The following is a 14,032-nucleotide window of genomic DNA, read 5'->3' on the forward strand; positions in this document are numbered from 1 at the left end:
GGCACTGCCCAGCCCAAGCATGGCGGCCTGGTAGTCTGCAGGGGGCTGGCCTTGCCTCCCCCACCAGGGTCTGGCCCAGCAGCCGCTGCTTCTTCTTGACCGGCCGCAGAGGGGCCATGTAGTCCTCGTCCGCCTCTTGTCGGTGCTGCCGGGCGCCTGGGGGCTTCGGAGGGGGGCTCAGAGAGCAGGGTGCTTGGGGCTCGGAGAGCTCTGCGTCGAAGAGCTGGCTGGGGGTCTCTCCTCGGGGAGGCGGGGGCCGGGAACCTGCAAGGGAGTTGGGGTCAAGACAAAGGGGCCCACACAGTCCGAGGGTTCCTGAGAAGCTCCAGGACAGGGAAGGGAGGTCAGCTGCCTCTTTCCACAGCAGCTGCTCTTTTGGGGTGATCATTTAGGGCAGTGGTCCCCAACCAGCGGGTTGGGGACCATGGGTGGTCCGCGAGAAAATTTGGGTGGTCTGCAGAGAAATGTCCCCCCCCCCCCAAAGCAAATAATCCAGGCTGCGTAGGAACACAAGGCTGCTCCGCGCACATGGCCCGTGGGAACACAAAGCTTGTGTCGCTTGCATTGCGAACAACACGAGGTAGTGAGGGGAGGGGGAAAGGACGGAGGGGGAAACTTGCCCCATGCACCTCATGCGCCTGGCCTGGCCACTGGACTGCTTCTCTCCGCTTCTTTCTTCTTCTGCTTTTGGCTGCACGCAAGGAAAGCAGCAGAAGTCTTTCTTTCTCTCCCCCAAATTCCACTAGAAATGAGTCTTTGGGACCCTGCAAGTCCTCCTGCTCCAAGAGGCTGCGCAGGCGTGAGAAGTCTCACAAAGACTCATTTCTGGCGGAGTTTGGGGGAGAGAAAGAAAGACTTCTGCAGCTTCTGCTGCTTTCCTTGCATGAAGCCAAAAGTCTCTCCCTCTCTCTCTCTCTCACTGAGAACGGAGCTGGAGACGGTCTCCTGCGACCCCAAGTAAAGAACGATCGATCGGTAGGAAAACAGGGTGGGGGATTTTCCTGAAGACTTTTTGGGGGGATTTTCCCAGGGTCTCCGGTCTGTGGGATTTAAAATGATGAGTTTGGTGGTCCCTGAGGTCCAAGAGATTGGCGACCCCCTGATTTAGGGGGCAGCCAGGGCCTGAAGGATAGCAGCCTGGCTCTCTTGGTGACCCAGCCATCCTCCTCTGATGTTCTGACCTAGGCTTTCTCCCCCCCCACCAACAGAACGAAGCGGAGTCCTCATGCGGATAAACCCCTTTTATTTGATTTACATTATTATTTCCTTTATTTGTCAGAGTACAACACGTGTACAATGAGGTTGGCTGAGCCTCCCTTCGTGCACCGCCCTCCAACACAACTCAGAGTAGGGACAGAAGTCCCTAACCCAGTCCCAATCTTTTTACACTAAGGTGACCTTGTTGCACAACGCGCCAACATCTATCTATCTACAATGAGTTTCCTCTCCAGCAAAGTCCCGGCCAACCGTCTTTCAAGAAAGCTCCCAATTACAGACCTTTATCAGCCTTGGAGAGCTGCCAGGCCGATATCTTTCAGACGCCACAATACTTGGCAAGCATGCAGGGATGAACTAACTGTCTCCTGAAAAACCCCACTCCCCATTTGGTCCTCTTTTATTCCCTCTGGGAGGGGCCATTCACCATCCACCTGTGGCTTTACTCCAGAGTTGGCCCTTGTTCCTCAGCTGTTCCCTTCTTCTGGCAGCTCTGTGCATGCACACACTGGGAACAGGCTCCAGCTGTTCTTCTTCCCCACTGATCTCCGACTCTGAAGGCAGCTGATAACTGTCCGATGGCCCTGCCTCTGATGCAGAGTCCTCGTCAGAGCCTTCCCCAAACTCCAGGATTGACCCATGCTCCTCCCCAACCTCCTCACTGTCTGAGTCTGCTGGTAGCTCTGGTAGGCCACAACATCTGATTTGCTAAAACAGGGGTCCCTAAACTTTGGCAACTTGTAAGACAGATGGACTTCAACTCCCAGAATTCCCCATGGCTGGCTGGTGAATTCTGGGACTTGAACGTCCACAAGTTGGCCAAGGTTAGGGAGAGCCCCGGTGTAAAAGGAAGCAGGCAAACAGGCTGAGATGCCAGCTCTCTACGAGTTCTCACAGCAAGGATGGTCTTCTCCTTCTCCTTGGATCGTGTCCCACCCACCCCACAAGCATGGCTGGCTCCTGGCCTGCTGCAACCCCCTGCCCCTCCCACCACCCTCCTGGGTGCAGCCTCACCTTGCTCTGCCATGGTCTTCCGTAGCAAGCTCTCCATGGCTCTGCATTGCTGGCAGGTCTCCAGGTCAAGATCCTTCCCGTAGAGCTGCACCCAAGCTTGGAGGGTCCCCAGGGGGCTCAGGCCCTGAAGGAGCAGAAAACACACGGGGGGCTTCAGCCCGGGAAATTCCTTCTCCACCAGGCTGCAGAGAGAACAGGGCTTCGGAGGAGGGGACTGACCGGCCCAAAGGAGGAGACCCTCCCCCCCCCAAGATGGCTGTGTATCCATTGGCTGTGGGGGGGGGGGAGAAGGAAAGGGTCTCCACCCATCACTTCGCAAGGGACTTTAGAGTTGAGGGGACTTCAAGGAACGTCAAAGAGAGCCAGTATGGTCGCGTGGGGAAGGCGCCAGGCTTGAAAGCAGGAAGTGGTGAGTTCTAGACCTGTGTTAGGCATGAAAGCTGGGTGACTTTCGGCCAATCACCAGGAATCAGTGAGTTCTAGTCCCGCTTTAGGCATGAAAGACAGCTGGGTGACTTAGAACCAATCACCAGGAGACAAGGAGTTCTAGTCCCGCCTTAGCCATGAAAGTAGGCGGGTGACTTTTGACCAATCACCAGGAGACGGGGAGTTCTAGTCCCGCTTTAGGCATGAAAGACAGCTGGGTGACTTAGAACCAATCACCAGGAGACAAGGAGTTCTAGTCCCGCCTTTCGGATGAAACCTGACTGGGAGACTTTGGGCCAATCACCAGGAGACAGTGAGTTCTAGTCCCACCTAAGCCATAAAAGTAGGTGGTGTCTTTTGACCAATCACCAGGAGACAAGGAGTTCTAGTCCCGCCTTAGCCATGAAAGTAGGTGGGTGTCTTTTGACCAATCACCAGGAGACAAGGAGTTCTAGTCCCACCTTAGCCATGAAAGTAGGTGGGTGACTTTTGACCAATCACCAGGAGACAAGGAGTTCTAGTCCCACCTAAGCCATGAAAGTAGGTGGGTGACTTTTGACCAATCACCAGGAGACAAGGAGTTCTAGTCCCACCTAAGCCATGAAAGTAGGTGGGTGACTTTTGACCAATCACCAGGAGACAAGGAGTTCTAGTCCCACCTAAGCCATGAAAGTAGGTGGGTGACTTTGGGACAATTATTCTTTCTCAGCCCTCCCTGCCTACCTCACAGGGTTGTTGTGGTTGTGGAGAAAATAGGAAGGAAGAGTTGTTTTATAAAAATAATCAATGTAGGATAAACATTAGATTACTTTTATTGGCTTTTTTGTTTTTTACTGTGACCGCTCTGGCCAACACTAAATGAGGTTCTGTTGCCTGTTCTCCAGAAAGTGTACATCTACATGCACACATCGAAATAAATTACATTGAAATCATCTAATAAATTAAAATAAAATAAATAAATAAAATAAAACAAGTAAAACAGCAAAGGGGCAGAGACAGATTAGCAAGGTCGAGGACGGCCATATGATGAAGAAGAATCTCCTGGCCCCGCTGGCCTAGACCAGGGATCTCCAAGCTTGGCCCCTTTAAGGCTTGTGGACTTCAACTCCCAGAGTTCTTCAGCCTCTCCAATCTTGGCCCCTTTAAGAGCTTTGCTGGCTGAGGAACTCTGGGTATTGAAGTCCCCATCTTCTCCATATGCCTGGCTGGTCATCGCTCTCAAATAAAGCCGCGCCACTCACTCACGCTTGCCCACCCGTGCCCTCCCCCCTCAGCAACCCACCCCTCCCCCCGGGGCCTCCTCACCTTGGCATTGCGCAACAGCACCGAGGCGCCTCTCTGGATGAGGAGCTCGGCCACCTCGAAGTGGCCGCAGTTGAGGGCGTCGTGCAGGGGGGTGATGCCCTCGCAGCCCGGACCCCCGGGGTCATCGATGCTGGCGCCGTGGTCCAACAGCAAGCGGACGGTCTCTGGAGGAGGCAAGGAAGTTCGCGTCCCAACATTATCCTCCGTACGGAATAACAAGAGTTGGAGGGGACCTCAGAGGTCTTCTAGTCCAGCCAGGGAATCTTATATACCATTTCATACTAGTGGCTGCCCAGTCTCTTGTGATGAAGCACCCACAATTTCTGGAGGCAAGCTGTTCCACTGGTTAACTGTCCTCACTGTTAGGAAGCTTCCCCTTAATTTTCAGTGGCTTCTCTCCTTGATTGGGTTTCCGTCAAAATGACAATATTAAAGAATTGGAAGGGGGACCTTGGAGATCTTCTAGTCCAACCCCTGCTCAAGCAGGAAACCCCTACAGCATTTCAGACCAATGGCTGTCCAACCTCTTCTTAATAACCTGCATTGTTGGGGCACCCAAAATGCTGGTGGCCAGCTGTTCCGCTGGTTAATTGTCCTCACTGTTGTGAAATTCCTCCTTAATTCCAGGTTGCTTCTCTTCTTGGTTAGTTTCCATCAGAAGGACAGAATAAAAGAATTGGAAGGGACCTTGGAGGTCTTCTAGTCCAACCTCCTGCTCAAGCAGGAGACCCTATACCAGTGGTGGTTAACCTTTTGGGGCTCCTATGCCAAAAATTGTGCACGCGCTTGCACGCTCATGTGCCACCACCCTGAAGGCAATGCGCGCCCCCCACCCCCACCCCCTACGCATGCGCTTGCAACCCCCACCCCACCCCATTACCTGCACTGTGCCTCACAGCTGATTTTCAGCTGGTTTGAGGCCTTTTTCGGGCTCCCAAAGGAAGGCTTCTGCAGGCTTCTGCAGGCCGAAAACTAGGCCTGTTTCGTCACTTCCTGTTTTTACGAAAATACCAGAAGTGATGAAATGAGGCTAGTTTTCGGCCTGCAGAAGCCTTCCTCAAGCCTCCGGAAGGCCGAAAAACCCGCCGAAAATCAGCTGTGAGGCGCACACACATGCGCAGTGAGGTAAGTTTGCCTGCAGCTGGCGTGCCGGCACCAATGGCTCTGTGTGCCACCTCACGGCCCTACACCAAGGCTCTTCAAACTTGGCAAGTTTAAGGCGTGTGGACTTCAGCCCCCAGAATTCCTGAGCTAACATGACTGGAGGAGGAGGAATTCTGGGAGTTGAAGTCCACACGTCTTAAAAGCTGTCAAGTTTGAAGGCCCCCTGCGCTAGACCATTTCAGACAAACGGTCGTCCAGTCTTAAACGCCTTCAGTGTTGGAGCAGCCACAACTCCTGGTGGCAAGGTGTTCCACTGGTTAATGGTCCTCCCTGTCAGGAATTTCCTCCTTAATTCAATCTTGCTTCTCTCCTTGATGAGTTTCCATCGGTTGCTTCTCGTCCTGCCCTCAGGGGCTTTGGAAAATAAACTGCCCCCCCGCCCTGCTCTTTGCTTATGGCCAGAACCCACTCCCCAGTTTTCAGCCTCCGCTTACCCAGGTGCCCATGGTTGCAGGCCTCGTGAAGAGGGGTCCATCCGCAATAATCCCGGGGATTTACTGGATGCTCCTGGCACAGAAAGAGGAAAGGAAGTCTGAAGGTTTGGGAAAAAAAAAAAGGACCTTCTTAAAAAATTCAATTTGAGTTTGCACTATTGGAACTGTTTTTTATTGCAATGTTGGAAACTCTTCTCGTAGGTTTTAATTTCATTTCTCCTTCCAGGGCGGGAGGCCCAGTTCTGACTAACTTGGAAGCAGGAAGGGAAATGGTTCCCTCTGCAGGAATTTCACAGCCTCCCTTCTGAATATTAATTCTAAATCAGAGAGGTCCAACTTTGGGAACTTAACGATCTGTGGACTTCCAACTCCCAGAATTCCCCAGCCAGCTAAGCTGGCTGGGGAATTCTGGGAGTTGGAAGTCCACCTCTTAAAAGTTGCAAGGTGGGGTGTATTGCATAATTGGTTAAACAATAAGTACAGAGATTAGTGTTTAACAATGAAAACAAGATTAACAAAATAGAAATAAATACAGTAATAATGAAATATGATAAGAATACACGATGTAAGCAATATCACTATTGGATTGTATGTGAATATAATTAAAAATGCACACAATGATAAATGTAATAGTGTATCATGGCATAAATAAGAAAATGATAGTTATAATCACGATGTACGACATTATGTAGTCAAAAGAGATTATACTGTATGATAGTTACAATCAGGATGTAAACCATGATGTAAAAAAAAAAAAGGACCTGATAGAACCAGTGCACTGAAGTTGTAAAATATGATGAACGATGATGAAAAATGTACAACAAAAATGTTTTTTTTTTAAAGTTGCAAGGTTGCACACCCCTGCCCTAATCGGAAAACACCCTCAAAGACTTAAAATGCATTTTGTTAGAAGGCTGGCCGCCTGGGGAATTCTGGGAGTTGAAGTCCACAGGTCTTAAAAGTGGCCAAGGTTGGACAACTCTGCTCTACAGGTTTGTCATTTGAACAATTGTTTTGGTCAACTGTGAAGTGTGAGCTTAGGGGAAAACGGGGGGTTCCTTCACGCTGGCACGTGTCCTCCCGCCAACTCTCACGCTTCTCTAGTCGAGGTGAAGGCAAAAGATTTTGGCTCGAACTGGACATGAAGCTGGGGTGGCCCAGAAGGGAAACAGGCCCCTCCCACCTGACGTCAAGCATGGGGCTCCCCTCCCCTCCCTCGGCCCTCTTTCCTGCAAGCCCAAAACCGGACCTGGGTATTTTATGGACCTCGGGACACATCAGGCCCTTTGGCTGCCCTGGCCCAGCCTGCCTGAGGTCCAACTGGGACTTAGAAAATAAAATAGATATAATAGAGATAAAATAGATTAGATTAAATTAGATTAGATTAGATTAGATAGATAGATAGAGATACTGTAGATAGGTAGGTAGGTAGATAAATGATAGATACTGAGATTAGATAGATAGATAGATAGATAGATAGATAGATAGAAAGATAGAGATAGATGATAGATAGACAGATAGACAGACAGATAAAGATAGGTAGATAAATAAATGACAGATACAGAGATAAGATATAGATAGGTAGCTAGATATATAGGTAGATAAATGATAGCTACAGAGATAAGATAGATATAGATAAATGATAAACAAATAGACAGAGATAGATGATAAAGATATAGAGATAAGATAGATAGATAGATAATAAGTAGGTAGTTAGATGATAGACAGATGATAGATGATATAGAGATAAGATAAATTAGATATATAGATATAGATGATAGAAATAAGATAGATGATAGGTAGGTAGATATAGATAAAATAGATAGAGATAGATATAGAGATAAGAGATAGATAAGATACATTGATAATAGGTAGGTAGGTAATATAGATGGATAATAGGTAGATAGATAAAGATACAGATATTAGATAGATAATACGTAGGTAGATAAAATAGATAAATGATAAACAGATAGACAGAGAGGTGATAGATATAGAGATAGAGATAAGGTAGATATATAATAGGTAGGTAGGTAGATGATAGACAGATGATAGATGATATAGAGATAAGGTATAGATTAGATATATATAGATGATAGAGAGATAAGATTGATAGATAAGGTAGGTAGGTAGGTATAGATAGATAAAATAGATAAATGATAAACAGAGATAGGTGATAGATGATAGACAAAGATAGATATAGAGATAAGATAGATAAATTATAGACAGATACATAAAGATAGATAAGATGGATGGATGGATGGATGGATAGATAGATAGATAGATAGATAGATAGATAGATAGATAGATAGATAGATAGATAGATAAACAAACCTTCATTGTCATTTTTTACTGTGGGCACACTGGCACACATTAAAAAAGAAAATGTTGCCTGCTCTCAAAAGTGTGCCCATACATAACACACATACATAAAATCTAAATAAACTGGTGGCAGAATTAAGTTCGGCTCATTGGTTCGGCCGTCCACAACCGTCCCAGTTTCTCGTGTGACCCCCCCCCCCTCGGGAAAATGAGTGGTCCACTCCCGCCCACCGCAGACCGACCTTCTCCAGGAAATACTGGACCTGGCGCAGATTCCCTTCGATGCAGGCGCGGTGCAGCAGAGTCTCGCCCTTGTCGTTGCGCTGGTTCCACTGGGGGGAAAAAGAGTCCCCACCCCGCCAATGCCACGTGTTATCCCTTCCGTGGGAATAACAAGCACCCACCTGCCACGCCAGCCCAAAGCCCAGGGGTCAAAGGAGCAGCCCACTGTAGGAGGAGAAGGGATGGCCGAACTTGGGGCGGAGTCAAACGGGATTCAGCCTAGAATCCTGACATGGTCACCACCTCCCTTGAATTCCGTTCACTCCGATCTATCGCTGAGCGGCTGCTGCTAAAATTCCTGCGCAGAGGCCAGTGAGGGAGAAGCCTTTTTGCTGCGGTGTGCCGAAAGCGCGTGCATGCCGGCACCACAATGCAATGCGCCCTGCCCCCCCCTGCGCATGCAACACCCTCGCCCCGCCCCCTTACCTGCACTGCACATATGTGTGGCCTCGCAGCTGATTTTCGGTCCATTTTGAGCCCGTTTTCGCTCTCCCAGAGGCTCGAGGAAAGCCTCTGCAACCTCGGGAGGCCGACAAACGGGCCTTCCGGAAATACCGGAAGTGCCGAAACGGGCCCGTTTTTCGGCCTCCCGAGGCTGCAGAGGCTTTCCTCGAACCTCCAGGAGGGCGAAAGCGGCTTCAAACAGGCCGAAATCAGCTGAGAGGTGCACGCATGTGCAGTGCAGGTAAGTTAGGCTGAAGCTCACGTGCCTGTACAAATGGCTCTGCGTGTCACCTGTGGCATGCGTGCCATAGCTTCACCATCACAGGCATAGGCGGTCGAGGGATAAGTCAGCTTAATTGGACCTTCACATGAAGGGGGGAGATCTTTCACACCTGAAGCCCACCCCACCTAATCAAAGTTTCTGGGTTCACCTTGCTGACTCTGCGCCGTCCAGGGACTGTTTTGCTGTAGCCTTCCATGTCCTCCTCCTCATCTGGAAGAGAAACAAGGGGGTCAGGGGAAGCCTCGGGGCTCCAACATCCTCCTGGGTGGATCTCCCCCCCCCCCCAGAAGGCTCCAAGGCAGAGACCCTCTCAAGCCCCTGCAAATTCTGCTCCACACAATCTCCGTGTCTCTCTCTTATACGACATCTTCTCATGTCGCCCTGCTCTCCGCTAGTGGTTGTGTTTGGGGGCTGTTTTCCAGACAAACCCAAGAGAGGGTTGCCCCAGAGGTGCTCCCCCCCCGCCAAGTGATAACTGGACTCTCTAGTTTTTTTCTTTTGAAGATGTTTCACTTCTCATCCAAGAAGCTTCTTCAGCTCTGACTGGACGGTGGGGAATGGAAGGATTGATATTCCTTGCAGACAGAGCTGGTCATTTGCATCCTTTTAGAGGGTCGTTGAGGCCACTTGGAGGCTTATCTGTGTCCTCTGGTTTGAAAAAGAGGTCCAAGAGGCCATCTACACCAGTGATCCCCAACCTTTTTTTTATGCAGCGGCCCGGTACCCGGCATCAGCTGGGCGCCGCGGCCGGTGCTAGGACTTTGTTCCACGGACCGGTGCGGTCCGCGGACCGATGGTTAGAGGACCCCTGATCTACACTATGTCCAAACTGAACAGCCCCCCCCCTCAACAGAGGGGGAGGGATATGACGTCATCTATCTCCAGTCTACAACAGCCCCTTTCCACAGTTCCAAGAAGGCTCCACACCCATTTGCACCACTCAGGTAACTATGAGGGCATAGATAAATCTCCAAGTGGCCTCAACGACTCTCTAAAAAGGATGCAAATGACCAGCTTTCTGCAAGTATAAATCCTTCCATTCCCCACCATCCAATCAGAGCTGAAGAAGCTTCCTGGATGAGAAGCAAAACATCTTCAAAGGAAACCCAGAAAAGCCCAGTTGCCTCTTGAGGGGGAAAAAAAAAAAGCACCTTTGGGACAACCAGGATTTGGATGACAGAGAATCTCCGTAGACACCAAGAGAGGATGGATGCAGGAAATGCCACGGGGATGAAACCAAGTCTTGTTTGGTGGCTCCCCATCCTGGCATTTCCAAGGGTGGTTGTGTGGGAACGTCTTCCTGGCTTCCTCAGTCAAGGACTGACTCCAGGAACACAGCCAGGACTACAGAGCTGCCATTGGAAAGGGATAAGCTTTTCCCTGGCACAGACCGTTGCCTGGTTGCCTTTAGACTGACCAGGGAGAGCCTCGGGCTAACCTGGATTAAGGTGGCATCCTCCTTCCTGCCCTTCCTCCTTCCGCTGGAACTCACAAATCCCCGATTCGAGATGGCACAGGAGACAACTCCAATACTTAATCAAGGGGAAGGGCTACCCATGATCAGAGGCCTCTTGGGTAAAGAGGAGGAAACATCCAGGCCGATCGCCTTATAGCAAGATTCCATACAGAAAATCCAGCCAAGTCTAGGGGGATGTTTGCAACCCTAAATTGTATATCTGCACTCAATTCGTTTTGGCTTTATACCGTTAAGAAGTGAGAGGAGCCGAATGTCAACTCATAAAACATTCCTAGGCCTGTTTTAGTAGTTGCCATAAAAAAGTGGGGGGGGGAAGGCATTCTGGAAGAGCAGTGCAGCAAAGCAAAAATACATTCCAACTCTTCTCTTTAAAAGATTGTAACTAAACTACCAGAGCTTTTGCCAGCGAATATATTTAATTGGAGAACGTGATTGATGACACCCAGCCCATGAATGGTCTCAGTTGGAGAATCTGATTTATGACACACCCGGGGGGGGGGGAGAGAAACAGGGTCCCAGGGGGACTGTAAATGACGTAGGCCAGAATTGGCTTCATCCAGGGCAGGGCCAGTATGTCTCCTCTAATGAATCCTTCGAAGTTTTTTGAAGAATCATGATTTAATTAGAGCGATTGCTGGAATCCTGACACGTTAATTACATTCTTGATGAATTTATTTTTTGATGTACACGGAGAGCATCAAAGACAAACTCCTTGTGTGCCCAATCACACCTGGCCAATAAAGAATTATTCTAATTCTAAAGAATTCTAATTGTGACCGTTTGGACAAGCCACAAAAATCGCAGCCTGCCCTTTGACCAACTCCCACCCGGAATGGCGAGACATTAAAAACTGGACTCCTTACAGAGAAGTCTTCAACTTACAATAATTCATTTAGTGACCGTTTGAAGTTACCAATGGCACTGGGGGGGAAAAAATTCACACTTATGACTGTTGCAGCATCCCCACGATCGTAATTCAGGCGTTTGGCACAACTGACTCCTATTTATGATGGTCCCAGAGTCACGAGATCCCCTTTTGCGACCTTCTGCCAAGCAAAGTCAAGAGGGACGCCGGATTCGCTTAACGGCCGTGCGACTCACTTAACATCTACAGTGGTTCACTTAACAACCGTGGCAAGGAAGGTCGTAAAAAGCTAGGCAAAACTTACTTAAGAAACGCTGGGCTCAAGGGTGGCCATACATAGAAGACTGAGCTGCTTGCCCAGGGCCAAAAGAACCGTCTCCCCGCACGCCACCCACGAGGCTCTCACCACTCTCGGAGAGCTCCGGGTCGCTGGCCTCCAAGGCCTGGCTGTTGTGCAGCTCCTCTTCCTCGCTGCTCTCCCCATCCGACTGACGGTCATGGGAGGCGCAGAGCGCCTGCAGACGGGCCGACGTCTCCGCCGTGGCCACCGCGGGGCAGCCACATCTCTGCTGGGAGGCTTGGAGATGCCGCAGGGTCTGAAGCTGGCAAAAAACACAGTCGGTGTGATGGTTTTGAAGGGCAGCTGTCAATACTGGGCCAGGTCAAGCGGAGAACGAAGCATAGAGCAGCGTTCTCCAAACTTAACGTCAACTCTCACGAAGCGTCCTCTGACCTGCTCTCGAGTTGCCATAGGGCAATCTTGGCAAACCTTTTTGGGCTCCTATGCCTAAAATTGTGCATGCGCTTGTACACTCATGCTTGCGTGCCAGTGCCCAGAAAGCAATGTGCCCCTCCATGCCCCCTACGCATGTGCTTGCAATCCCCAACCCTCCCGCTCCGCCCCCTTACCTGCACTCCGCCTCACAGCTGATTTTTTCGGCCTCCCAGAGGCTTGAGGAAGGCTTCTGCAGGCTTTGCAGGCCAAAAACTAGGCCCGTTTTATCACTTCCGGTATTTCCCCAAAAACAGGAAGTGACAAAACGGGCTTAGTTTTCGGCCCGTTTGAAGCCGCTTTCGCCCTCCTGGAGGCTCGAGGGAAGCCTGCAGCCCAGGAGGCCGAAGGCCCGCGCACTTCCGGTTCCGAAGGCCTGCCTCCCAGGCTCAGCCCCGAGCCTCTGGGAGAGCGAAAACGGGCTCAAAATGGACCGAAAATCAGCTGCGAGGCGCACATATGTGCAGTGCAGGTAAGGGGCGGGCGAGGGTGTTGCATGCGCAGGGGAGGCAGGGCGCATTGCATTGTGGTGCCGGCATGCACGCGCTCGGCACACCTCAGCAAAAAGGCTTCGCCCTCACTGGCCTCTGCGCAGGAATTTTAGCAGCACCTGCTCAGCGATAGATCGGAGTGAACGGAATTCAAGGGAGGTGGTGACCATGTCAGGATTCTAGGCTGAATCCTCGTTTGACTCCGCCCCAAGTTCGGCCATCTCTTTGTTCTACCTACCTACCTATCTATCAGGTTAACAGAGTTGGAAGGGACCTTGTAGGTCATTTAGTGCAACCCTCCGCCTAAGCAGGAGATCCTACACTACACCTTTTCTGACAGAGGGCAGTCCAGTCTCTTCTTGAAAGCTTCCAGGGATGAAGCTCCCACAACTTCTGAAGGAAGCTTCTCCTTATTTCCAGGTTGAATCTCTCCTTGTTCAGTTTCCATCCATTATTCCTTGTCTGGCCTTCAGGTGCCTTGGATAAAAGTTTGACCCCTTCCTCCTCTCTGGGGCAGCCCTCAACTATTGGAAGGCTGCTCTCCTGCCTCCCCTGGTCCTTCTCTTCCCTAGACTAGCCAGGCCCAGTGCCTGCAACCGCTCATCGTACGCTTTAGCCTCCAGTCCCCTCATCATCCTGGTTGCTCTTCTCTGCACTTTTTCTAGAGTCTCAACCTCTTTTTTTATAGTGTGGTGACCAAAACTGGATGCTTCTTGGATGAGAAGCAAAACGTTTTCAAGCATGTCAGGGCTGGGATTCAAATTTTGTTAACAATTAGTCCTGTGGGCGTGGCTAGGTTGGTGTGGCCATGTGACTGGATGGGTGTGGCTTCTTCTTTTTGCAGCAAACCCCCCATTTTGGGGGGGAGGCTCCTGGGCCTCAGGGAAGCCTCCTGGGCGAAGCCGTAAGACAGCGAGAGGGATCTGGACACAGCTGATCGTCGGAACAGCTGATCGTCGGGAGGAGGGGGGAAAAGAAAAACCTTAAGCAGTGACTGGGCGGGGGAGAATGCAGTCAGCGACGTCGATAAGGACTGACTGGGTGGGAGGGGAGGGGCCCAGCCAGGAACACGATTTGCCGGTTCTCCAAACTGCACAGAATCGTAACAACCGGTTCTATGGAACCGCTTCGAACCGTAGAATCCCAACCCTGAAGCATGTCCAGTGGCCCTTTGGAAGCACGATCCTTTTCTGTTTTTTTGGGCCCCTTTTCTTTTGCAAAATATCGCCAAGACCAAAACTGCCTTTTGCAAACAACAAACAACCCCGCTCACCTCCAGTTTGTGGTCACCGGCCTTTTGTGCAGCCTCCAGAGCAGCTTGAAAACAGGGCTCCAACTCTGGGTAGGTCTTGCCAGCCTCTTCCTTGGCCAGGGCGATGTTCAGCCAGGTCTTGCCCTCCTGGCATGGGCAGAACAGACCAGGCTTAATAGCAACAGCACCTAGACTTATATACTGGTTAACGGTGCTTTCCAGCCCTCTCTAAGTGGTTTGGAGTCAGCCTCTGGCCCCCAACCATCTGGGTCCTCATTTTATGACCTCG

At 50.5% G+C, this 14,032-nt stretch overlaps 1 protein-coding gene across 1 annotated transcript in view; it reads right to left on the reverse strand.

The window, feature by feature from the left end:
* Window positions 1–14,032, reverse strand: part of TONSL (tonsoku like, DNA repair protein) — a 53,841-nt gene that overhangs the window by 18,284 nt on the left and 21,525 nt on the right. Inside the window, 9 exon segments of the mRNA XM_087958913.1 lie at window positions 2–46; window positions 48–264; window positions 2,230–2,353; window positions 3,961–4,124; window positions 5,559–5,631; window positions 8,120–8,209; window positions 9,035–9,096; window positions 11,635–11,830; window positions 13,765–13,890. Coding sequence (XP_087815039.1) covers window positions 2–46; window positions 48–264; window positions 2,230–2,353; window positions 3,961–4,124; window positions 5,559–5,631; window positions 8,120–8,209; window positions 9,035–9,096; window positions 11,635–11,830; window positions 13,765–13,890 — 1,097 coding nt within the window.

The sequence above is a fragment of the Notechis scutatus genome, chromosome 3 (assembly GCF_049901735.1).
Source record: "Notechis scutatus isolate UNSWTSFEM ecotype Mainland chromosome 3, rNotScu1.2, whole genome shotgun sequence".
NCBI classification, from domain to species: domain Eukaryota; kingdom Metazoa; phylum Chordata; class Lepidosauria; order Squamata; family Elapidae; genus Notechis; species Notechis scutatus.